At 61.2% G+C, this 21226-nt stretch overlaps 5 protein-coding genes and 2 long non-coding RNA genes across 27 annotated transcripts; 5 read left to right on the forward strand and 2 right to left on the reverse strand.

Annotated features, from left to right (window-relative positions):
• Nucleotides 1–7: 7 nt before the first annotated feature.
• On the forward strand, nt 8–4114 carry DNAJC4 (DnaJ heat shock protein family (Hsp40) member C4). 10 transcript variants are annotated; one of them, XM_055094442.2, is made up of 8 exons: nt 8–163; nt 272–356; nt 679–780; nt 1706–1799; nt 2265–2449; nt 2536–2700; nt 3727–3813; nt 3931–4114. In XM_055094442.2, the coding sequence occupies exons 2-8, from the start codon at nt 337–339 to the stop codon at nt 3944–3946; spliced, it is 669 nt and encodes a 222-aa protein (XP_054950417.1). In that variant the 5' UTR covers nt 8–163; nt 272–336; the 3' UTR covers nt 3947–4114. The 10 variants fall into 10 exon arrangements, with proteins under 10 accessions (XP_054950417.1, XP_054950418.1, XP_063464612.1 ...); XM_055094443.2 differs by having other exon boundaries at nt 2539–2700; XM_063608542.1 differs by having other exon boundaries at nt 272–352; nt 2539–2700.
• A 272-nt stretch (nt 4115–4386) lies between these two features.
• Nucleotides 4387–8591, forward strand: VEGFB (vascular endothelial growth factor B). Of its 2 annotated transcripts, none has more exons than XM_034932875.4 (7): nt 4387–4725; nt 5290–5332; nt 5645–5841; nt 6084–6157; nt 6991–7026; nt 7325–7459; nt 8160–8591. In XM_034932875.4, the coding sequence occupies exons 1-7, from the start codon at nt 4666–4668 to the stop codon at nt 8179–8181; spliced, it is 567 nt and encodes a 188-aa protein (XP_034788766.1). In that variant the 5' UTR covers nt 4387–4665; the 3' UTR covers nt 8182–8591. The 2 variants fall into 2 exon arrangements, with proteins under 2 accessions (XP_034788766.1, XP_034788765.1); XM_034932874.3 differs by having other exon boundaries at nt 4412–4725; nt 7224–7459; nt 8160–8174.
• Nucleotides 8592–10771: 2180 nt separating this feature from the next.
• Nucleotides 10772–13913, forward strand: FKBP2 (FKBP prolyl isomerase 2). Of its 7 annotated transcripts, none has more exons than XM_003828558.5 (6): nt 10772–10929; nt 12181–12355; nt 12997–13109; nt 13249–13295; nt 13639–13674; nt 13766–13913. In XM_003828558.5, the coding sequence occupies exons 2-6, from the start codon at nt 12185–12187 to the stop codon at nt 13825–13827; spliced, it is 429 nt and encodes a 142-aa protein (XP_003828606.1). In that variant the 5' UTR covers nt 10772–10929; nt 12181–12184; the 3' UTR covers nt 13828–13913. The 7 variants fall into 7 exon arrangements, with proteins under 7 accessions (XP_003828606.1, XP_063464614.1, XP_003828608.1 ...); XM_063608544.1 differs by having other exon boundaries at nt 10792–10929; nt 12154–12355; XM_003828560.5 differs by having other exon boundaries at nt 10802–11035.
• LOC117974939 (collagen alpha-1(XXVII) chain) lies at nt 11053–11889 on the forward strand. Its single transcript, XM_034932876.3, has one exon. It carries the CDS (start codon nt 11077–11079, stop codon nt 11872–11874), a length of 798 nt encoding a protein of 265 aa, XP_034788767.1. The 5' UTR covers nt 11053–11076; the 3' UTR covers nt 11875–11889.
• Nucleotides 13914–14328: 415 nt separating the features above from the next.
• On the reverse strand, nt 14329–16726 carry PPP1R14B (protein phosphatase 1 regulatory inhibitor subunit 14B). 3 transcript variants are annotated; one of them, XM_055094445.2, is made up of 5 exons: nt 16199–16684; nt 15158–15199; nt 14985–15068; nt 14711–14743; nt 14329–14603 (listed from the first exon to the last, which is right to left on the reverse strand). In XM_055094445.2, the coding sequence occupies exons 1-5, from the start codon at nt 16454–16456 to the stop codon at nt 14535–14537; spliced, it is 486 nt and encodes a 161-aa protein (XP_054950420.1). In that variant the 5' UTR covers nt 16457–16684; the 3' UTR covers nt 14329–14534. The 3 variants fall into 3 exon arrangements, with proteins under 3 accessions (XP_054950420.1, XP_063464613.1, XP_057155154.1); XM_063608543.1 differs by lacking the exon at nt 16199–16684 and adding an exon at nt 15452–15811 and having other exon boundaries at nt 15158–15204; XM_057299171.2 differs by lacking the exon at nt 15158–15199 and having other exon boundaries at nt 16199–16726.
• LOC130540597 (uncharacterized) lies at nt 15648–17997 on the forward strand. Of its 2 annotated transcripts, none has more exons than XR_008954591.2 (2): nt 15648–15871; nt 17736–17997. It is a non-coding gene; the product is annotated as an uncharacterized LOC130540597 (long non-coding RNA). The 2 variants fall into 2 exon arrangements; XR_008954592.2 differs by having other exon boundaries at nt 15756–16030.
• Nucleotides 17850–21185, reverse strand: LOC103783323 (uncharacterized). Of its 2 annotated transcripts, none has more exons than XR_608887.5 (3): nt 19167–21185; nt 18184–18381; nt 17850–17937 (listed from the first exon to the last, which is right to left on the reverse strand). It is a non-coding gene; the product is annotated as an uncharacterized LOC103783323 (long non-coding RNA). The 2 variants fall into 2 exon arrangements; XR_010113432.1 differs by having other exon boundaries at nt 18872–21185.
• Nucleotides 21186–21226: the final 41 nt, after the last annotated feature.

The following is a 21226-nucleotide window of genomic DNA, read 5'->3' on the forward strand; positions in this document are numbered from 1 at the left end:
TGCCTCCCTTTCTTTGCTGGCTCCAGAGAGGCTCCGGGGCGGAAGCAGCTCCGTAAGATATACCTCGCTGCAGAGGGGAGCAACAGCGGAACGGAGACACGGTGGCCGGGCCGAAAACGTCACAAAGCCTCAGAGAGCGGGCTCTGTCCCGCCCGCTCCCCAGGTGGGCGCCCGCGCCTGTCCAGCGAGTCCGCAGGCTGGGGGACCGGAGGCACCAAAGGCCAATAGACATGTAGGGGCGGGGTCTCCACCGATTTTTTTTTCCTGACAGGTGGACGTGGTCTTGGCATCCACGCCAATGAGAATGTGAGGGCGGGGCCTGAATAGACGCAGGAAATGGCGACGGCCGCGGGTCTGTGAGCAGCGGGGGCGGGGCCTGGTTGTGACCCCTCCTTCTCCCGTCCCCAAGCTCCCTGGGTGGGAACGGGGTCTTGGGGTCCCTGGCTGGGTGGCCAGACCCCGAAGCCAGCGCGGGGAAGGGCTGCGGATGCCCGGGTCAGAGGAAGGGGCAGGTCCAAGGACACGCGGGTCTGGTCCTGGGCAAGAACCGCCCCCTCTCCGGGCCTGCTTCAGTCTTCCTTCGCAGAACAACGGGCCAGGCCCCTTCCCTCTGCCCCCGGGTGCTTGAAGTCTAGCCCCATCCTGGTCCAATGCGCTCTTGGTAACCTCCTTTCCCAGCTGCCCGCCCGCCGCCATGCCGCCCTTACTGCCCCTGCGCCTGTGCCGGCTGTGGCCCCGCAACCCTCCCTCCCGGCTCCTCGGAGCGGCCGCCGGGCAGCGGTGAGTTGGGCGCGGGGGGCCGGCCCGGTTGTTCAATGGGTTTCTGTTTGCCCTACGTGCTGAGTTAGTTGTGGTCTCTACTCCGTGTCAGGAGGCTCCCAGGTTTGTCTCAGGTAACCCTCGCCTTCCCTGCTGAGGATCAGAGATAGAGAAGACCCCCAAGGTCATACACCGATTTAAGCGACAGAGGAGGAAGTTTGAGTCCAGGTCAAACCCAACGCTCTTACCACAGCTCTAGTGGTTTCCAAGCATCGCTGTATCACTGTGCATAACCCTCTGTGGGGGGTGGGAGATGGGGAGATGTCGGGTACAAAATCCAGATTCCTGGGCTCTGCTCTGGAGATTCTGAACTGGAGGAATCAATTGGGTGGGGGTCAGGAATCAGTTTCTTTCTCTTTTTCCTTTTTTTTTTTTTGAGATGGAGTTTCGCTCTTGTTGCCCAGGCTGGAGTGCAATGGAGCAATCTCGGCTCACCACAACCTCCGCCTCCTGGGTTCAAGCGATTCTCCTGCCTCGCCTCCCGAGTAGCTGGGATTACGGGCATGCACCACCACGCCCGGCTAATTTTGTATTTTTAGGAGAGACAGGGTTTCTCCATGTTAGTCAGGCTGGTCTTGAACTCCCGACCTCAGGTGATCCGCCCTCCTCGGCCTCCCAAAATGCTGGATTACAGGCGTGAGCCACCGCGCCTGTCCAGGAATCAGTTTTTTCCAACAAGTTTTTGGACTCCACTTTGAGAAATCCTGACCTGCACTATGCCTGAAACACTCCAAAGGGGGTGCTGATCTGGAGACAGATCTGTCCTGGGACCTGTTTCAGCCCTCTCAGCTCCTGGTGGCTGAGTTGAAGGGTGTGGCCCAGAAGGCAGGGCAGAGCTAGCTTCTGGGTTCCTTCAGCCCCTGCAGGTTTGGGACTCTGTCCACAGGTCCAGACCCAGTACTTATTATGAACTGTTGGGGGTGCATCCTGGTGCCAGCACTGAGGAAGTTAAACGAGCTTTCTTCTCCAAGTCCAAAGAGGTACCAGTACCCCTGAGGTGGGGAGGGGGGGCAGGAACTCTGAGCCAGTGGGGGTGTGCTTCAAATTCCCAGGAGTAGACCAGCATCTCTGGCGGGTGCCACATTTTTTCAGCCCTCATAGGGAGTGGCAGGTGCTCAATGGTAGGGGAAAGGCTGTGGGCAGGAGCCAGGGGTCCTGTCTGATGGGCTGGGCTTGGTTTTCTTGACCTGCCTGCCTGCTCTTGAGAAACCTGGACCGGGGCATATGGTGAATGCAGGGGGCTGGCAGGTGGGGAGGGCTTGAACACAGGAGGAAGCAGGAGTCCATGCTCTCTGGCCTTCTGAGGAGTGGGCAGGCCTGAGTGAGGGTCACTGACCAGGCAGGGCCTCTGGGTATGACTGGAGCCCTGGTGGGTGGATGTCATCAGCATGGGTCCTGGGGAGGGACAGGCAAAGGGAGATAAGGGGAGTCCTGCCCCACCCCAGCTGCACCCGGACCGGGACCCTGGGAACCCAAGCCTGCACAGCCGCTTTGTGGAGCTGAGCGAGGCATACCGTGTGCTCAGCCGTGAGCAGAGCCGCCGCAGCTATGATGACCAGCTCCGCTCAGGTAGTCCCCCAAAGTCTCCACGAACCACAGCCCATGACAAGTCTGCCCACCAAACACACAGGTACAGTAATCCTGCCCTCAGCTTGCCCCACCCCCCGGTCTCTTGGGTAGTCTCATTTCCACAATGTCCCTTCCTCTGCCTCCCAGCAGCTCCTGGACACCCCCCAACGCACAGTACTGGTCCCAGTTTCACAGCGTGAGGCCACAGGGGCCCCAGTTGAGGCAGCAGCAACACAAACAAAACAAACAAGTGCTGGGGTACTGCCTCCTCCTCATGCTGGCGGGCATGGGCCTGCACTACATTGCCTTCAGGTGATGCCTGTTCTCCCCGGGGCGATGGGCAGAGGGCAGGAGGATGGGTGAATTCCAGTGTGGTCAGCCAGTCCTCCACAGCACCTCGTGGCCCGTACTCTTGTGTCTCTCAAGCTAAGAGCTGCTTGAAATTGGTCTCTGGAGCCTCTCCTTACTTATTAAAGGCAGCGCTGCACCAAGAGCTAACGTTGTCATTTACAGTTTTTCATATTTCGAATGTAAATCTTTCATGCTGGCTGCCAGGAAGGGATTGAGCCAAACAAAATCAAGCACAAGCAGCAAATGCAGCACAGCTCATTCATTTGGCAGTAGGCATCTCCCTGCCACTCTCACGCGTGCCACGGAGCTGATTCTCTTTATTCTCTCTTTTTTTTTTTTTTCTTTGAGATGGAGTCTCACTCTGTCGCCCAGGCTGCAGTGCAGTGGCGCGATCTCGGCTCACTGCAACCCCACCTCTGCCTCCCAGGTTCAAGCAATTCTTCTGTCTCAGCCTCCGGAGTAGCTGGGACTACAGGCGTCCACCACCACACCCGGCTAGTTGTTTTGTATTTTTAGTAGAGATGGGGTTTCACCATATTGGCCAGGCTGGTCTCAAACTCCTGACCTCAGGTGATCCACCCGCCTCGGCCTCCCAAAGTACTGGGATTACAGGTGAGAGCTACCGTGCCTGGCCACAAAGCCAATTTTCTATAGCAGATACCTAAAGGCCAGTGCCCACTGCTAGCAGCCTGCCTAGTTCAGTGATGGAGTTAGACGCATACCCTTTCTAGTCTTCTGGGAGGAGCACCCCCATGTCCACAGCTGCTGTCACACCTCAAAGTGACCAGGGACTTCGGATGCCATTGGACCCTAGACAAGCCAGGGACACTCTGAGCCCTCCCTATCTATCACAGGAAGGGTTAGACTGAGGTCCCTAACCCTGTGTAAGGGTAAAAAGCTGTGAGGCCCCTAGAGTGGGGTGGAAGGGGGCAGGACTTCAGGGACAGCAGGAATTGGAGTCCCAGGGTTAATTGTGACCCATTGCAGGAAGGTGAAGCAGATGCACCTTAACTTCATGGATGAAAAGGATCGGATCATCACAGCCTTCTACAACGAAGCCCGGGCACGGGCCAGGTCTGTCCCTGCTCTATTCTGCTCCCTGCTCCCTGTCCAGGCACCACACTTCGGGATCCCTATCCCAACCACCCAGGTGCCCTCTCCTCCAGGGCCAACAGAGCCATCCTTCAGCAGGAGCGACAACGGCTAGGGCAGCGGCAGCCGCCACCATCCGAGCCAACACAAGGCCCCGAGATCGTGCCCCGGGGCGCCGGCCCCTGAGGGGCTCACCTGGATGGGGCCTGCAGAGCGTTCCCGCCTTGCTTCCTTCCCCGGACGGCCCGCTCCCCGAAACGCGCGCAATAAAGTGATTCGCAGAGCTCGTGTCCGGCTCCCTCCTTAAGGCCCGACGCCCCCGGCCCCGGCCTCGCCAAGGGGCAGCGCCCCGCCCTCCGGGTAGTGGCGGCGGCGACCGGGGAGCCCGGCCTCCTGGGCGGTGCGTCCCCTTTCCCCTGCCGCGGCGGGAGGCGGGAGGGGGTGTGTGGAGGAGGCGGGCCCCGCCGGCGGCCTCGCCCCCCCACCCCGCCGCCCCGCCCCCGCCCCACGGGCCGGTGGGGAGCGCGTGTCTGGGTCACATGAGCCGCCTGCCCGCCAGCCCGGACCCGGCCCCCCGCCGCCCCGCCGCCCCCGCCGCCGCTGTCCGCCGCCACCGGCCGCCCGCCCGCCCGGCTCCTCCGGCCGCCTCCGCTGCGCTGCGCTGCGCTGCCTGCACCCAGGGCTCGGGAGGGGGCCGCGGAGGAGCCGCCCCCCGCGCCCGGCCCCCGCCCGCCGCGCCCGGGCCCGCGCCATGGGGCTCTGGCTGCCGCCGCCCCCCGCGCCGCCGGGCTAGGGCGATGCGGGCGCCCCCGGCGGGCGGCCCCCGCGGGCACCATGAGCCCTCTGCTCCGCCGCCTGCTGCTCGCCGCACTCCTGCAGCTGGCCCCCGCCCAGGTACGTGCGGCCCGACAGCGCGCCCGCCCGCCCGCCGTGCCCTCTCTCAAGGTTGGCGGAAGTGAGGAGGCGACCCGCGGCCTCGGCCGAGGGGATCTGCGGGGTCCGGCCTTGGACGCGGGCGTCTCGGGGGCCCGGCGCGTGCATCCCCTGGGAGGTGCCCCTCCCCGCTGGCCCGCCAGCCCCAGTCTGGGGCCACTCCTCCGCCCCACCCCGTCCCCTGGGCACCGCCGGGGGCGGGGCTCCCTCGGTGCCTGCAGGACCTGCTTCGGTGCGCACTGTGCGCGCTCCTGATCTGCATGCAGCCCCCAAACATGCTCGGCTCCGCGGCCTGGAGATTTGGCGCGGCCACCAGAGCACCTGTTGTGTTTTGGGCCAGGGCAGGTCCCGGGTGGCCAGGAGAGGACAGGTAAAGCTAGAGCAGTGGCCGCAGGAACAGAGCAATCTGGAAAGATGTCAGAGAGGTGGTGAAGCCTACTGATGCAAGGGCAAAGCCCCAGGGACGGTGACAGGGCCACACCCTCCTAAAGTGTACCTTGGGTACAGGTCTTTTCTCTCCCACAGGCCCCTGTCTCCCAGCCTGATGCCCCTGGCCACCAGAGGAAAGGTAATACTTACAAAAACTCGGCACTAGCCAGCACTAAGAGGGTTTGTCATGGGCCCTGATTCCAGGTGTCCATCATCTTGTGTAACTCCCCTAGAAGATTCAAACTATTATTCTACCCATTTCACAGAGGAGGAAATTGAGGCAGTGGGGTTACTGGGATCTGGATAAACAGGGCAGGGGAAGACAGGTTGTGAGGGCAGAGTGGGGAGGGCTAGTGGAGGGTGGCTGTGACTTGGGGACTGGGGAGGACAGATGCTGGGAGCAGCTGCAGGAAAACCAGTGAGGACTTAACCCCTACCGGTCTGCTCCCAGTGGTGTCATGGATAGATGTGTATACTCGCGCTACCTGCCAGCCCCGGGAGGTGGTGGTGCCCTTGACTGTGGAGCTCATGGGCACCGTGGCCAAACAGCTGGTGCCCAGCTGCGTGACTGTGCAGCGCTGTGGTGGCTGCTGCCCTGACGATGGCCTGGAGTGTGTGCCCACTGGGCAGCACCAAGTCCGGATGCAGGTACTGGGCAGGTGGGGCAACGGGCAGGGGATGCAGGTACTGGGCAGGTGGGGCAGCGGGCAGGGTGGATGCTGGCTGGCTCTGGGGCTGGGGCAGCCTGGAGACTGATGCACAGGAGACAGGGTTGGGGGGAGGGCTGGTGGCCAGCCTCCCGGCTGTTGGGTGAGCTTTTCTCCCTTCAGTCTTAGAGCATCCCCTTTCTCTCTCTCCCTCACTGTCCCCCGTTCTTCTCCTGAGCACAGATCCTCATGATCCGGTACCCGAGCAGTCAGCTGGGGGAGATGTCCCTGGAAGAACACAGCCAGTGTGAATGCAGGTGCCAGCCAGGCCCAACTTCTGAGCTCGCAGAGGCCAGGCTTGGGGGGTGCTGGGTATGGTGGTCCACAGAACTGGGGACCAGGTTCCTAAGAGTAGAGCCAAGGGGCCGGGCGTGGTAGCTCACGCCTGTAATCCCAGCACTTTGGGAGGCCGAGGCGGGCGGATCATGAGGTCAGGAGATTGAGACCATCCTGGCTAACATGGTAAAACCCTGTCTCTACTAAAAAAATACAAAAAATTAGCCGGGCGTGGTGGCGGGCACCTGTAGTCCCAGCTACTCCAGAGGCTGAGGCAGGAGAATGGCATGAACCTGGGAGGCGTAGCTTGCAGTGAGCCAAGATCGTGCCACTGCATTCCAGCCTGGGCGACAGAGCAAGACTCTGCCTCAAAAAAAAAAAGAGTAGAGCCAAGGGTAGGCCTTGGATCTGGGGCAACAAAGTAGGATGCTTGGGCCGGGGGTAGTGGCTCACACCTATAATCCCAGCACTTTGGGAGGCCCAGGCAGGCAGATCACCTGAGGTAAGGCGTTTGAGACCAGCCTGGCCAACATGGTGAAACCCCATCTCTACTAAAAAAAAAATACAAAAATTAGCCGGGCATGGTAGCGGGTGCCTGTAATCCCAGCTACTTGGGAGGCTGAGACAGGAGAATAGCTTGAACCCGGGAGGCGGAGGTTGCAGTGAGCCGAGACCACGCCACTGCACTCCAGCCTGGGCAAGAAGAGGGAAACACAGTCTCAAAGAGAGAGAGAGAGAGAGAGAGAGAGAGTAGGATGCTGGGATTTCCTGATCTTCCTCTTGTTTGTCTGTGTCTGTCTATCTTACTTTTCAGACCTAAAAAAAAGGACAGTGCTGTGAAGCCAGACAGGTGAGTCTTTTGGACTCCAGCTGAGTGGGGGCAGGGGGAGTACAAGTGAGTCCAGAAGCTGTTGCTCCTCTTTCTCCTCCCACCCGTCCCCCACTTTCCCTTTTCCTCTGCTCCCCAAGCCTGTGTTCTCTGCCCCGACCCCAGCTCTAGGGAAGACTCTTCCTTCCCACCCCAGACATGTCGCTTCTCCTCCCTAGGGCTGCCACTCCCCACCACCGTCCCCAGCCCCGTTCTGTTCCGGGCTGGGACTCTGCCCCCGGAGCACCCTCCCCAGCTGACATCACCCATCCCACTCCAGCCCCAGGCCCCTCTGCCCACGCTGCACCCAGCACCACCAGCGCCCTGACCCCCGGACCTGCCGCTGCCGCTGCCGACGCCGCAGCTTCCTCCGTTGCCAAGGGCGGGGCTTAGAGCTCAACCCAGACACCTGCAGGTGAGGCGTCTGTGGGGTGGTGTTTGTTTGGGAAGGCACCAAGGCCCTGTCCTGGAGCAGGTCCAGGGTGAGCCTGCCAGTAGGAGGAGGGCCAGGGAAGGGGAAACTGTTGAATGTGTTGAACAAATATTTACCAAACAGCTGCTGGCACCTGGAGCTGTATAAGCAAGTCCAACATTCTAACTCAGGAGTCAGATACAGGAGGGACAATGCCAGCAGAGGATGTCAAGGGCTGTGGTGAGGGGTACCTGGCCTCGTCTTTCAGAGGTCAGAGATCTCTTGGAGGAGGTGACATCTGCCCGGAGTAGAAATGTAGGACACAGCTTTTCCAGCTTGCAGTTCGGGCCTTCCCAGAAGCCCCTGTGGTAGACATCTGCCCTTACCTATGGGCTTCAAGAGGCCAGGGGACATAGTGGAACCCTTGTCCACCCTTACCTGATGTGTTTCTCACCATCCGTGTCCCGCAGTGAGGCCATGGGGTGAAATCATATGGGCAGGGCCAGTGGGGGCTCCCGAGGAGTGTCAGGAGGGGATGACCTTTGCAGAAGGTTCATCCTTCGCCCTGCAGCCTCCAGTGCCCAGGGCCGAGTGGTGTGGCAGGATGCTCAGGTTGTGGTCTTAGTGGGCCCGAGGCACACATGAGTCCAGGGCTGGGGCTGCGCTCCAGCCAGCATGAACAGATCACTTCCTCCCTCCTCAGGTGCCGGAAGCTGCGAAGGTGACACATGGCTTTTCAGACTCAGCAGGGTGACTTGCCTCAGAGGCTATATCCCAGTGGGGGAACAAAGAGGAGCCTGGTAAAAAACAGCCAAGCCCCCAAGACCTCAGCCCAGGCAGAAGCTGCTCTAGGACCTGGGCCTTTCAGAGGGCTCTTCTGCCATCCCTTGTCTCCCTGAGGCCATCATCAAACAGGACAGAGTTGGAAGAGGAGACTGGGAGGCAGCAAGAGGGGTCACATACCAGCTCAGGGGAGAATGGAGTACTGTCTCAGTTTCTAACCACTCTGTGCAAGTAAGCATCTTACAACTGGCTCTTCCTCCCCTCACTAAGAAGACCCAAACCTCTGCATAATGGGATTTGGGCTTTGGTACAAGAACTGTGACCCCCAACCCTGATAAAAGAGATGGAAGGAGCTGTCCCTGCCTGTGTCACTGTTTGTCACTGTCCAGGCTGGCTGGTTTGGGCATGAATGTCTGCATCACTAAATCCAGAGCTTGTCTTGCTCCCTCATTGTGCAGATGGAGGAAATGAGGACTAAGGCCCCACAGCAGATCCCAGGCAGGGCCAGAATTATGTATTCATCACTTTCAAGTTATTGCCAGGCATGGGAGTCAGGGATAGCCCAGTCAATACAGACTGCCTGCCCTCCTGCTCTTCACCGGGGTTCTTTTCTAGAAGGAGACAGCCTTCTGTGGCCAGAGAGCTTGGGGTAGGACCCAGATCTACTGAGTGACCTTGCTTGTCACTACCCCTGCCTCTCTGAGCAGCAGTTTCCACATGTGCACATAGAGGGAACAGAAGATTGCTGTGGTTGGCGTCCTCGGGCCCCAGAGAAGTTTGAGACTATCTTTACATAATAGAAAAGAACACTTGTTCTTCCTGCCAGGCAGCGCTTTCAGCATCTGCTGCTTTTTGTTCCCTGCAGCTTGAATCTAAAGCCTCAGCACCTGCCCTGTCTTAACTTCACTCCCACCTCCCTGAAAGGGAAGCACCAAAAGTCTGGGGCTGGTGGGCCTGGTTTGGGCGGCAGGCTCCCCTCAACCCAACCCACAGTTTTTTGTTTTTGTTTTTGTTTTTGGACAGAGTCTCACTCTGTCACCCAGGCTGGAGTGCAATGGCACGATCTCCACTCACTGCAACCTCCATCTCCTGGGTTCAAGCGATTCTCCTGCCTCAGTCTCCCAAGTAGCTGGGATTACAGGTGCCCACCACCATGCCCAGCTAATTTTTGCATTTTTAGTAGAGATGGGTTTCACCATGTTGGCCAGGCTGGTCTCGAACTCCTGACCTTGGGTGAACCACCTGCCTCAGCCTCCCAAAGTGCTGAGATTAGAGGCGTGAGCCACCGCGCCCGCCCAACCCACACAGTTTTCTCCACCCTCACCTCCCTTGCACCCTGCAGCTTCCTTCATCAGTTGCTGCCTGAGATTCTCCTGACTTGTCTATCCTAGCCCAAGCCCAGCCCCTACCCTTCTCCCTGCAGCCTCCAGTGCCCAGGGCTGAGTGGTTTGGGGTGGATGAAAGGCCAACCTTGGGCACCACTGCTTTGCCTGCTGAAGCAGGACATTCAGGGGCAGAGTTAACTCAATTGGGCAGCCACTGGGAGGGGCAGCCACCCTAATGGAGGCTTTCTCTGAGGTGTTGGGTCAGAGCATGTGGGTATGATCTTAGTGGGCCTAAGGCAGGAGTGGGTTGAACCAGGAGACAATTCCTGACAGCGATTACTACTTTCAAATCATTTTCTCAGTCATGATGTCACTGGACATGCCATAGGTCAATTAGCATGAGGCAGAAAGGGGTTAGGGCCCCAGAGCTACCGCCTCCAGAGCCCAGTTAGCCCCACCAGTCACGCACAATGCTTCACATGCACCTCCTCACTTCCTCCTCGATTCTGAGGTCAGCATCATGATTGTCTTCCTTTTACAATTGAGGAAATAGGCTCAGAAAGGCTAACTGGCCGGGGGGATTTGACCTCAACTCAGCTGTCTCCCTAACCTTCAACCTAGGTTTAGCTGCCTCTCAACTGCAGGTTCATTACTTCAGTTGACAGATGTTTGGTGGCTGCTGGGGCGCCTGAAAATAAGTCTGGTGGGGGAACAGGCCCAGCCAGATCATTCCAGTCATGAGTCACAGCCCAGGTGCACAGGTAGAGGTAAGCCTGGCTCCTGGGATAGAGACGTGGGCAGGAGCATTGGCTGGAAGCCAGGGCTTGTCATTGGACATCATCTTGGTCCTGCAGGGGCCCTGTGGGGTGGGTGTCATCAAGCCCGTGTTACACGCCTGTATTGGATGACAAATTCTACCAAGCACACAGCCGACCGGGAATTCAAACGTGAGTGTCACTGTGAAGCCCAGGCTCCACAGCGACTGAGGGCCGTGGGCCATGATGAGGCCCGGGAAAACAGGAGTGCTGTGGGAGAGGCTGGGGGCGACTTGAAATGGCGCCTCAAGACCCCCTCCGGGAACCCACGCCCGCCTGACCTTACTATCACCTCGGCCGGAAGTGTCTCCGGCCTTTTCGGAAGTCACTTTCACCTAACTTTACAGACTACCGCTCCGCCGGAAGTGACGCAGGGCAGCGGCGTCGCGGGGGCGGGGCTCGGGAAAGACCCGTGCCAGCTGGCGTGTGGCCGCGGGTTTCGCACGGCCCAATAAGGGAGGGCGGCGTGGCCCGGCCTGGTAGCGACGAGGACGCGCCTGCGCAGAGGCGGCAGCACCACCGGGGTTGACTCCGGGGGCGCGGCGAGGAGGTGAGCGGGGGCCACAGCCCGGGCTGGGGGGAGCCGGGGTGCAAGAGGGCAGGCTGGATCAGGCCGGGCAGAAGCGGACCGGGCTCCGAGTGTCAACGAGAGCTAGGTGACGAGGACATTGGGGGTGGGGGCCGGCGCTGTCCGGAGATGCCGCAGGGGGAGGGTTCTCACGCCGCACGGGGCGGAGTCCTGGGACTCGGGGCGGGACGTGGAACCGGGACGGGTGGGACCTCCGAGCTGGTGCCAGTGGAAGGCGGAGCCCGGCGGCGGGGGGCGGAGCTAGGAGGGTCGGGGGACGGAGCCTGGCTCTTGAAGGAGGAGCTGGAGGAGGTGAAAGGCGGAGCCTCGGGGTCGGAAGCAGAGGGGGACGGAGCGCAGGCGCTGGGGGCGGGGCTTCAGCCGGTGAGTGGCGTGGCTACGGCTCCGGAAAAGGGGTCTAGTTCTGTCGAAGGCGGGGCTGCAGGCCCGGGGGCGGCACCGCGTCCTCCGAAGGGCGGTGCCAAGGAGCCAAGTGAGGAGCCCGGCCCGAGTAATGGCCCCGGGCGTCCTCGCGGGGGTGGTCTCCGTGGTGGCCGGGCTTGGGGACGCCGTAGGCCGAGAACTCCACCGGGAGAGGTGGTGTGGGTGGAGCGGGCTCGGCGGCCAGCAGACACAGGGCCAGTCTGGGTGCCCCGGAGACCCCCAAGGGCTCAGAGTTGGGGCGGCGCCCCGGGCGGAAGCACAGGGCCAGGCTGGGGGGTATCTCCCGAGGACCCGGGCTCCTCGGAGCCACCCAGTGGGGATGTGTGGGTGCCTCGGGGCCGGCCCCCTGCAGCGGCCGCAGAGGTGTTGGTGTGCTGGACCGGGGGCAGCTGGGTGTGGCGTGAGTGGGGCCGCCCAGTCGGGGCAACTGCAGTGCAGCCAGATAGGGTCTGGACTTTGCGTAAAGGGACAGGCGGGAACTGAAGAGCGGAGGTGGGGACTGGGAGGGAGGGAAGGTATGGGGGTGAGCAAAGGGGCGGGTCCCTGGCTGCTGTGGCCTCCCCTGACCCCCTCCCCCCGCTGCTGGGGTCCTCGGCCAAGCCCCCTTCTCACTGGACTGGTAAGTGTGGCCCCGGAGCCCGGGGGAGAGGGTGGTGACCCGGGACAAAGGGGATCCCCCGGGGCAAGGAAGATACAGTGGCGGTGGAACCCTCCTGTTACCTACCCGTGTTCCATACTCTCCCTGCCCTCCCCCACGTTCAGTCGGTCGGTCGGGGTCTGTGCCCACAGAGACATGAGGCTGAGCTGGGTCCGGGTCCTGACAGTACTGTCCATCTGCCTGAGCGCCGTGGCCACGGCCACGGGGGCCGAGGGCAAAAGGAAGCTGCAGATCGGGGTCAAGAAGCGGGTGGACCACTGTCCCATCAAATCGCGCAAAGGGGATGTCCTGCACATGCACTACACGGTGAGTGGGTTGGGCGGGCCTTTTGGGAGTGGGTGGGGCTTCCGAGGACCAGAGAGTGCTTGGGAGTCTGGTTCTCCATCAGCCAGGTAGGTGACCTTGGGCAAGTCCCCTCTCGCCTCTAAGCCAGTTTCCATGGTTCTGCCTTGCCCTTGCCTACTGCCCAGGTGGGCACCAGCAGGCAGTGACAGTGTACTGTGAGCTGCCCAAGGCTCTGTCCTCTTAAAGAACTATGACCAGCTGGGCGCAGTGGCTCACCCCTGTAATCCCAGCACTTTGGGAGGCCGAGGCGGGTGGATCACCTGAGGTCAGGAATTTGAGACCAGTTTGGCCTCATGATGAAACTTTCTCTGCTAAAAATACAAAATTAGCCAGGCATGGTGGTGGGCGCCTATAATCCCAGCTACTTGGGAGGCTGAGGTGGAAGAATTGCTTGAACCCGGGAGGCAGAGGCTGCAGGGAGGCGAGATCACGCCGCTGCACTCCAGCCATGGCAACAGAGACTCCATCTCAAAAAACAAAAAGGACTGACCACCAGGGCTGTGGGTGGGGGTGGGGGGGCAGCTTGATGGGGAAAGCAGCTGAGGGAGGGGGGTGTCAGGGGTGGTCCCCTCTTCCTCACTGGCCTTCTCATGGTTCCACAGGGGAAGCTGGAAGATGGGACAGAGTTTGACAGCAGCCTGCCCCAGAACCAGCCCTTTGTCTTCTCCCTTGGCACAGGCCAGGTCATCAAGGGCTGGGACCAGGGGCTGCTGGGGTGAGTCATGGGGGAATGGGCTTGGGAGTGGGGGCGTGCATGGCCACCGCCCAGGAGGTAAGCTGTGGGAGGCAAGCCCCAGGGATACAAGACAAGGGCCCTGGGTGCTGCCATGGGCTGAGCATGTGTCTTCCTGCAGGATGTGTGAGGGGGAAAAGCGCAAGCTGGTGATCCCATCCGAGCTAGGTAAGAGGTCCCTCCTGAGGGTGCAGAGCGAGTTTGGGGTGTGTGACTGGGAAGGGTGAAAGCTGCTTCAGCTTTTCATTGGTCTTCACCATATCCATTCATTACAATACATGCCTCCTCCAAGTTTGGCTGTGTCTAGCAGTGAGTACAGGGCAAGATCATTGAAGCACTCAGCTGTAGTGGCCCCGCTCTGCCCTTGCCAGGCCTTTGGCACCCCCTTCCCATCTCCATTACCCTTCTCCATTTCTGGCCTTCTTGCTGAGAGGGGCGGAACACCCTCCCTTTGCCCACGCTGGAAGGGAGCTTGGCCATCACTGACTGTTTCTTTGTGCATCTTCAACAGGGTATGGAGAGCGGGGAGCTCCCCCAAAGATTCCAGGTAGTAAACCTTTTGATACCTCCCATCACCTGCAGCCAGCCCACCTCCCTGTGGCCCTGGTTGGCATTTTGACTCCCCTTCTCCCCTACAGGCGGTGCAACCCTGGTGTTCGAGGTGGAGCTGCTCAAAATCGAGCGACGAACTGAGCTGTAACCAGACTGGGGAGGGGCAGGGGGAGAGGCCCCCATCAGGGACCAGACTGTTCCAAAAAACAAACAAAAAAACACTTAAAAGCCCAAGGAGTAAGCCTGTGTGTGTTTGTGGGCCCTGAGAGACTCAGAGACCTCAGCTCCAGCATACCCCACCACCTTCTCCTTTCCCGACTGTGGAGCCTTGGGGGTCTAGGCTCAATGACATGGTGGCCCTTGCCCAGAGAAAAAGGAGTGTTCCTGCCTGCCAACAGCAATACTGCTCCCCCCACCCCCACAGCTCCCCAGCCACTTTCAACTCCTGGTCTGGGAGCCAGCACTGGGCTATCGTCATGGCTACGTGGCCCTTAGGAAGGCCTGTGGTCACCTGGGGAGAAGCTGAGCTGGCAGAAGTCAAAGAGCAGTGTGCCCCCCTAAAAGAGACCAGCCGAGCCTGTTAGCTGCACCAAAGGCGTATCCTAGCTTTATTAAAGGGCCCGCGCCGCAGAGTCAATATAAAAACACAAAAAGTCCCATCAGTTTAATAACAATAAAAAACCCCAAAAGTGGAAAACTGAGGGGGCAGGGGAAGAGACCCCTGGGCCAGGGGCACGAGGAGCCCTGCTCATGGCACCAGGCCTGGCCGCAGGGTTCCCCGGTATTGCTGTTGCTACGAGGTTGGGGGGCAGCGATTGTCCTGTGGGAGCCACCGTTCTCCTGGGTCGGGGACCCTCACTTCTTCTGGGGTGTGCTCAGCTTCTGCATGCCCCGGATCTTGTCCAGCAGGCCAGAAATGAAGGCCTGGGTGGGGTGGGAGGGTAAACATTAAGGAGACCAGACCCCAAGATGACAGGAGCCGGGCTCCCCTCACCCTGCCACCCCCGCTGGCCCCCCAGGAAATCTCTTACCTCTGTGGGTTTGTAACAGTCAACCAGCAGCTCCTAGCAGAGGATGGGGGAGGAAGGATAAGTGAGTCCTCAGGAGTGGGGGCCTGGAGCTCGCCTATACCCACTTCCAAGAGACTGGGGCCACCCTGAGGCACAGGAGATGCCACAACAACCTCACAGCTAGGCATTGGCCCCATTCTGTTGAGGCAGGAGCTGGGGCTTGAGGGCCTGGCTCCACAGCCTCACTTTCCCGGGGCAGTGCCTCAGGCAACCCATCGCCCCCCAGCCCCCTCACCTTGACCCTGGCAGCCCGGGCATCGTCACTCTCCATGTCCAGGAGCTCATCCACGTCAATCTCCAGTTCTGGGATCTCCTCTTCCTGGGGTGGGGGTGGGGGAGGAGGGAGAGACATAAGCCTGAGTTGGAGAGAGGGTGTGAGAGGGGCTCTGGGTTGAGGCCCCTGCCTACCTCGGAGGAACCCGGCCCTCTGCCCAGCAGACAGAACAGCAGCTGCTCTGAGGAGGAAAACAGATCAGGCCCGTGCCAAGGCAAACTGCCCAAAGCGGGGTGGGGGGGGGGAGCTTCCTGTCCCTGCCAGTGGGCACGGGGGGTGCCAGACAAGGCCAGACAGCCAGGGTTGGGGACCTTGGGCTGGGAACCCAGCAGATGTGTCTCCCCAACATCCGGGCCCCCCATCTCACCACAGCACCGGTGGGTGCAGCTGTCCCAGCTGATCATACCCCCCTCCCCTCCCCCAAACACCTGTCACAGCTCCCCGGGAGTGAGGAGGAAGTGAAGGCTGAGGGGTCACTGGGAAGGACCCAGGCCTGGCAAAGAGGAAACAAAGAGCCCATGCTTTGGTGAGGGAGGGGATGCCCACCACCCTGCCACACCCTCCCCAGGAAGCCCCTATCCTGTTTGTAGTCAGCTGCATTCCAGGGCTGGGCTAGGGTAGGCAGGCAGCACCGGGCAAACCCACTCCTCCACCCTGCCCCCCGGGGCCTGAGTCACCGTCTGAACAACCAGGGAGTCATGGGGGTGGAGAAGCAGAGCCCAGAAAGCGGGCTAGCCTGCACGCACGCCAAGATGGAGCTCCAGGCTAGCCCACAGAACAGCCCAGCCCCAGCCGTCCTACCAGACCAGCACCTTGTAACCACAGTCTAACCCAGCGGGCACCAGGCGGTGAGACCTCCTGCCGCTGCCAGCCCAGGCTAGCCCCCTTGCCTCTTGCCCAAGGCTCAGGCTACCCCTTGAGGCTTCTGGAGGACACTAGGCTTGACCTGGGAAGTGGCATGATGGGGGGCAGGGTCCGAGGCAACGGAGAAGGCAGAAGTGACTTAGGTCAGGCAACAAAGAGTATATATTGGGGGCGGGAGTGCAGAGGGGAGGGGAGCGCGCGGGGAAGCAGAGTGCCCTTTGACTCCAGTGACAGGCGAGCTCACAGTGGAGCTGCCAGGCGGACCGGCTCGAGACCGATTTTGGGGTGTCGGCGCGGGGTGGGGAACACACCTGGCAGTCGTAGAGGCGCGTGAGCTGCTCCAGGATCCACTCCTCTAGGTTGAGGCGCTTCCGTAGCTCCTTGCGGTCATACTTGACGGTGACCTTCCCTTGGCGCCTCACTGGGCCCTCATCGTCCGCCCCGCCCGGGCCCTCTCCTGCGGCCCCGGGGGGGCTCTGAAAGTAGACGCGTGGTCCTGGGCCGCCACTGCCCGGCCCGGGGGCCGGGGCCGCCAACGCCGCGCCCCCCGCGGTGCCGCTGTCCGCCATGGCGGCCGCCGGGGCCACGTGCGCGCGTCGGGCCCCTCCCTGCGCCACCGCCTCCGGGACGCCCGCCGGCTGGCTCGGGTTAGCTCGCCGGCTCCGCTCCGCGCGGCTCCGCGGCGAGGGCGGCGGCGGGGGCGCCCGGGGGCAGCTGCAGCATGCGGAGCCCCCGGGCCTGGCCTGGCCGCGCCCCGCCCCCTCCCCGCCGATCCGCCCGCCCTTTGTCCCCCGCGGCCGCCGCCCGAGCTGCCGCCGCCGAAGCGCTTTCTCTGTCTCGCTCTTCCTCCGCCCCCCGACCACACCCCCTTAAAGGGCCAGCCCCTCTACAGGCCCCTCTCCCCTACTCCGCCCCCGGGCAGGGGTAGGGGAGGGTCTATTCGGCCAGGGGTGGCCTAGCTGTCCGTACTCCCCAAACGCAACCTTCCAGTCCCAAACCCAGGCGTTCTAAGCGCTCAGGACGACGATTTGCGCTCACGCCAGGACCCTAGTCTTCATTGGACCCTTCCTCATTCTGTCCTCACTGGGGCCATCTGAGAATAGGGGCCATCTGAGAATGCAGGGGAGTGGACATCGTGTGCAGACAGGGAGTCTGGTGAGGAGACGCTGCGGTCCCCGATGTCCAGGTCCTCCAGCCCTCGGCCAGCGAGGAGCGAACGGGCTCCTCCGCACGGACCGACACGTGGACTGGGCTCCTGGGAAAGGAAGAGTGGAGAAGGCGGGCAGGAGCTGTCCGGGTCCCTAGACTCTCTGAGTAGCAGGTCCCACGCCCCCAGCGGAGGAAGCCGGGGCTGGGGGTGAGCGGTGGCACCCGGCCGGCCCAAACGGCCAACCCCGGGCAGCCACCGCCCACCGGCAAGATGGCGCGAGGCTCGGGCTTGTGGGAAACGGAGTCCGCTCCCGGCGCCGCCCCTCCCCCGCCCTGCGGCCAGGCCGGGAAGCGCAAAGTTGTTTGGGGCGTCCTCTGCGCCCCGCGACCCGAGTGCGCACAGAGGGGGAAACTAAGGCGCAAAGAGCTGGGCAGTGCGGGGGCCGGGACTCATAATAATAAAGGCGGTAATTGCGGCTGACCCTAGGAGCGTGCGTCGGGACCGCCGCCCAGTCGGCTCCGCAGAGAGGGCGCCGTGCCGGGGCTCCTGCACCCCCGCCCTGCGGCTCCTCGGTCCTTCACATAGCCCTGGCCCACCTCCAATAAGCCGACGGCGCATCCCATTCCCTCCCTCTATTTTATTTTCTGCATCTTTAAATGGTCTCATTCATACGTGTATTGTCTGTCTCCCACTTCTAGATTGTGAGTGCCGCGGGGCTGAGGCCTGCGCCGACCTGGTCTGCTGGTGCTACCAGGCTTGAACAGTCTTCAAATCCACTGCTATTAGGCAAATTACCTGGCTCCCGCTGAACTCCAGCACCTAGAACTATGTCACACTCGTAGTAGGCCGCTGCATTGGTTGAACAAATGATTTTGAAAGAATGAATGTCTTCCTCTGTGCCTGCATTTCCTCAGAAGGTTGTAACAAAGATTAAATAGGAAAATTCGTGGAAAGTTCAATTACTACACCACAGAGGTTAATTAAGTCGCACTGCTAGATAAAACGGGAGACGAGACTTTGAACCCAGGCTGTGTGGCTCAAACCCCCTGACACTAAGTCTCTACTCAACCTCCTCACTACCCTGTAGACACCACCCAATAAGGCTGCGCAGCTCCCAGGGGATGTTTCTGTGGAAGGCAGGCTCACCTTGTGCCACCCCAAACAGGGTCTTGGATCTGAGAGGCAATGTTTCTGCTCCAGCCCCTCACAGACACTCTTTGGATGTTGTGGGGGGAAGCCCTCTGCAGCGGGTGGGGTTCAGAGATGGATTGGGATTGGCCCTGGGGTCACACAGCTGGGGCTGCATCCAAACTCCAACCCAGGATGTTGGGCTCCTCCTTTGCCCTATAGTCAGAGAGAAGAGACCAAGAGAAGACAGAGGCTGGGCATTGTGAAGGCAATGGGCTCACAGGGCTCAGTTCAGGGAAGGGTAGAGTGAGCTGACCCCTCCCCTTCCCATGCCCCTCCTCTGGCCTCAGCCTCCCTTCAGCCAGTCTGGGTGCCGAGGAAGGGCTGACCCTCGCTCTTGCGGATTAGGTAGGATCCACCCTCTCCACCGGGAGCCCTATCCGTGGCCTGGCCTCCTGCCCTAAGCCTGGCCTGATAGGAGGATCACTTTACCCCAGTCCAAATTCCCCACCACACCCCACCAGGCCAGGCCAGCTCCCTCTGAACCCAAGCATTGTTTGTACCTTGAGGGTGCACACAGATTAAAGGGGGAAGACCCTCAAACAGCCCCTAATGCCCAACAGCTTCTGTGGAAGTGGGGCCTGCAGGCCATGAAGACCCCCAGCCCTAGCTCTGCCCCCAAGATGCTGCGACCCTGAGCCCTGACCTTTCTGTCTGTCCTCCCTCAGGGTTGGTGTGAAGGTCTCCAGCCATGTCCGTGTCCACAGGTCAGGCATTCTTTCTGACTCTCCCTCTTCCCCCCACCGCGCCACGCCCAGGCACACCCAGATTCCTGTCCAGTTCCCATGGCTATCCACCCAAGACCACTTGGTGCAGGTGGGCATGCTGGCCTGCCACCTTCTTGGAAGCTGGGCCACAGAACCTTAGCCTTGGAGTAGAAATACTGGGTTCAAATCCTGGCTCTGCCCCATGGGCTGAGAGGCTGTATGCAAGTCACTTACCTGCTCAGAGCCTCTTCAGGGGGCTTATGGTCCTGACCTCCTGTGGTTGGGGGCCCATGCCCAGCCCTGGCCCTCCTGCCTGAGCCCTACTGGGACTGGAGTGTACCACTGCTCCTCCTCCTTCTAGCCTCAGTCTGTGGCCTCCCCAGCCCTACCCCTTCCAGGGCCCCAGCCCCCCTCCATTAGAGCGCATCCTTGAAGCAGAGGCTCTGGGGAGGGTCCTGTGGATCAAGACCGCTCCTTTAATCAAGGGTAGAGTCCGGAAAGGCTGTCTGCCTTCACCATTACTGCCTGCTGAGATACCCTATTACCATTACCAAGGATGGAAGAAAGTGTCTGGGAAGGAAGGAGCCCTGTAATGGGGGCTGCCCTGGCCTCCAGAGACACAGGGTTGGGGGAGGAGAGAGGCTTAAGCCCAGGAAACAGGTGCCCATCCTGTTTTTTTCCACAAGGAGCTGCTGCCCAATGCTTCTCTAAAGTACCCTTGCACAAGGCCTAGGGCCCACAGCTCAGATCCCCTAAGCTCAGGCCTTGGCTCCAGGCTTTGCTAGCCCTGGCACAGGCTGGAGGTTCCACTGCCCCAGAGCTGACCTATGCCCTTTCCTCCCTCCCTGGTATACCCACAGCTTCCAGCCACTCATGTCAATTTGGCATCTCCCACCCATTTGCTTATGTATACAACAACCTTTAGGTTCTGGACAAGGTGACTGAGGCACCTAGAGAGACTAGGTTCTGCCACTAGCAAGAGGCTGCTAGCAAGAGCCGGATTTGAACTCCAGCCTGTGAGGGCAGAGGCGAAGCTCCACCTTGCATGGTTCTGTTTTCCCAATGAGGTCTAGAGGCTCCTGGGCCTCAGGAAGTCGGAGGGTTGAAATCCTCCTAAGAAGCTGTGTGACCTTGGGCAAGTCCCTTCCCCTCTCTGGGCCTCAAGTGGAGATCATAATCACACCCCACAGGGCCAGGGCTGAGAGCGAGGAGATCCGCCAGGTTAGAGTTGATGGAGAACTTGGCGGGGTGTGGAGGAAGGCCAGGGCCAGGCAGGGCTCCTTGTGGAGGTCTCAGAGCCTGGGGCAAAGGGGCCTGCAGGGGAGCTCCTCCTTTGCTGACCCCTCCTCCCCCAGAGCCAGCTGCATCTCTTTCTGGGTTTCTAGGTGACTTGGCTGGCCCCTCTGGATGAGTTCTACTTTAAACCTGCTGCTGTTACTGCCTCTGTATTGGGGGGGCTCCCACAGGGGCCCCCAGGCAGGAACCCCCCCCACCAGCTAAGCCCTGCGGGAGGGGCTGCAGCCCCCACCCATCCCATTGCCCATGCGCCTTCCCCGCTCCCATCTCTGGAACGCAGATTTCAGGGCACCTGCTGTGGGCCAGGCACTGCAGAGCCCCTCCTCAACCCTCCTGTCTGGGGACATCCACAAAGCTTCTGACCCCTCTGGGCAGACAACAGCGTCCCCCCCGCGGTTCCCAGCCAAGAGGCTCACAGTCAGGCTCCAGTCATGGGAGTCTGCAGCAACAAGAAGGGGGCTGTTCTAGGGCTCACTCTCGAAGACCAGGATGCTTGGGTTCTTAAAGGAGGTGGCAGGCGCCCGGCCTCCCTGGGCTAGGGACGGGGGAGGGGTGCCTGCCGGCGGGAGGTCCATTAGCCGGCTAAGTGCTCCCAGGGAGGGGGGACCGCGCGGCATAAGAGTGGGTGAGGCGAAGCCAGGGCAGAGGGGGGCGGGAGAAGCTTTTCCTGCATTCAGCTAAGTGCGGCAGAAGAGGGTGGGCGACAGGGCTCTGCAGCGACCCCCCGGCCCAAGTCTAGCCCTCCGCTGGTACTGCAGCCCCAGTCGCTCGGAAACCTCAGTGGGCTGATCCCGGACCGCCTTAAGCAGCGCCCTCTACACCCAGTCCCTCCAGCTGCTCCCCAACAGCCACTTCGGCCCCCAGCGCCCTCCTTCCACCACAGGCCTGAAGAATCAGGTTCTGCTGAGCGCCGCAGCAACCCGTCCGCGTGCCCCTGCCCCAATCCCCGCTCCGGCTGCAGTCGCCGCCCCGGCCGCCAGGGGGAGCCGACGCGGGGC

This window comes from Pan paniscus, chromosome 9, assembly GCF_029289425.2.
Source record: "Pan paniscus chromosome 9, NHGRI_mPanPan1-v2.0_pri, whole genome shotgun sequence".
NCBI classification, from domain to species: Eukaryota; Metazoa; Chordata; class Mammalia; order Primates; family Hominidae; genus Pan; species Pan paniscus.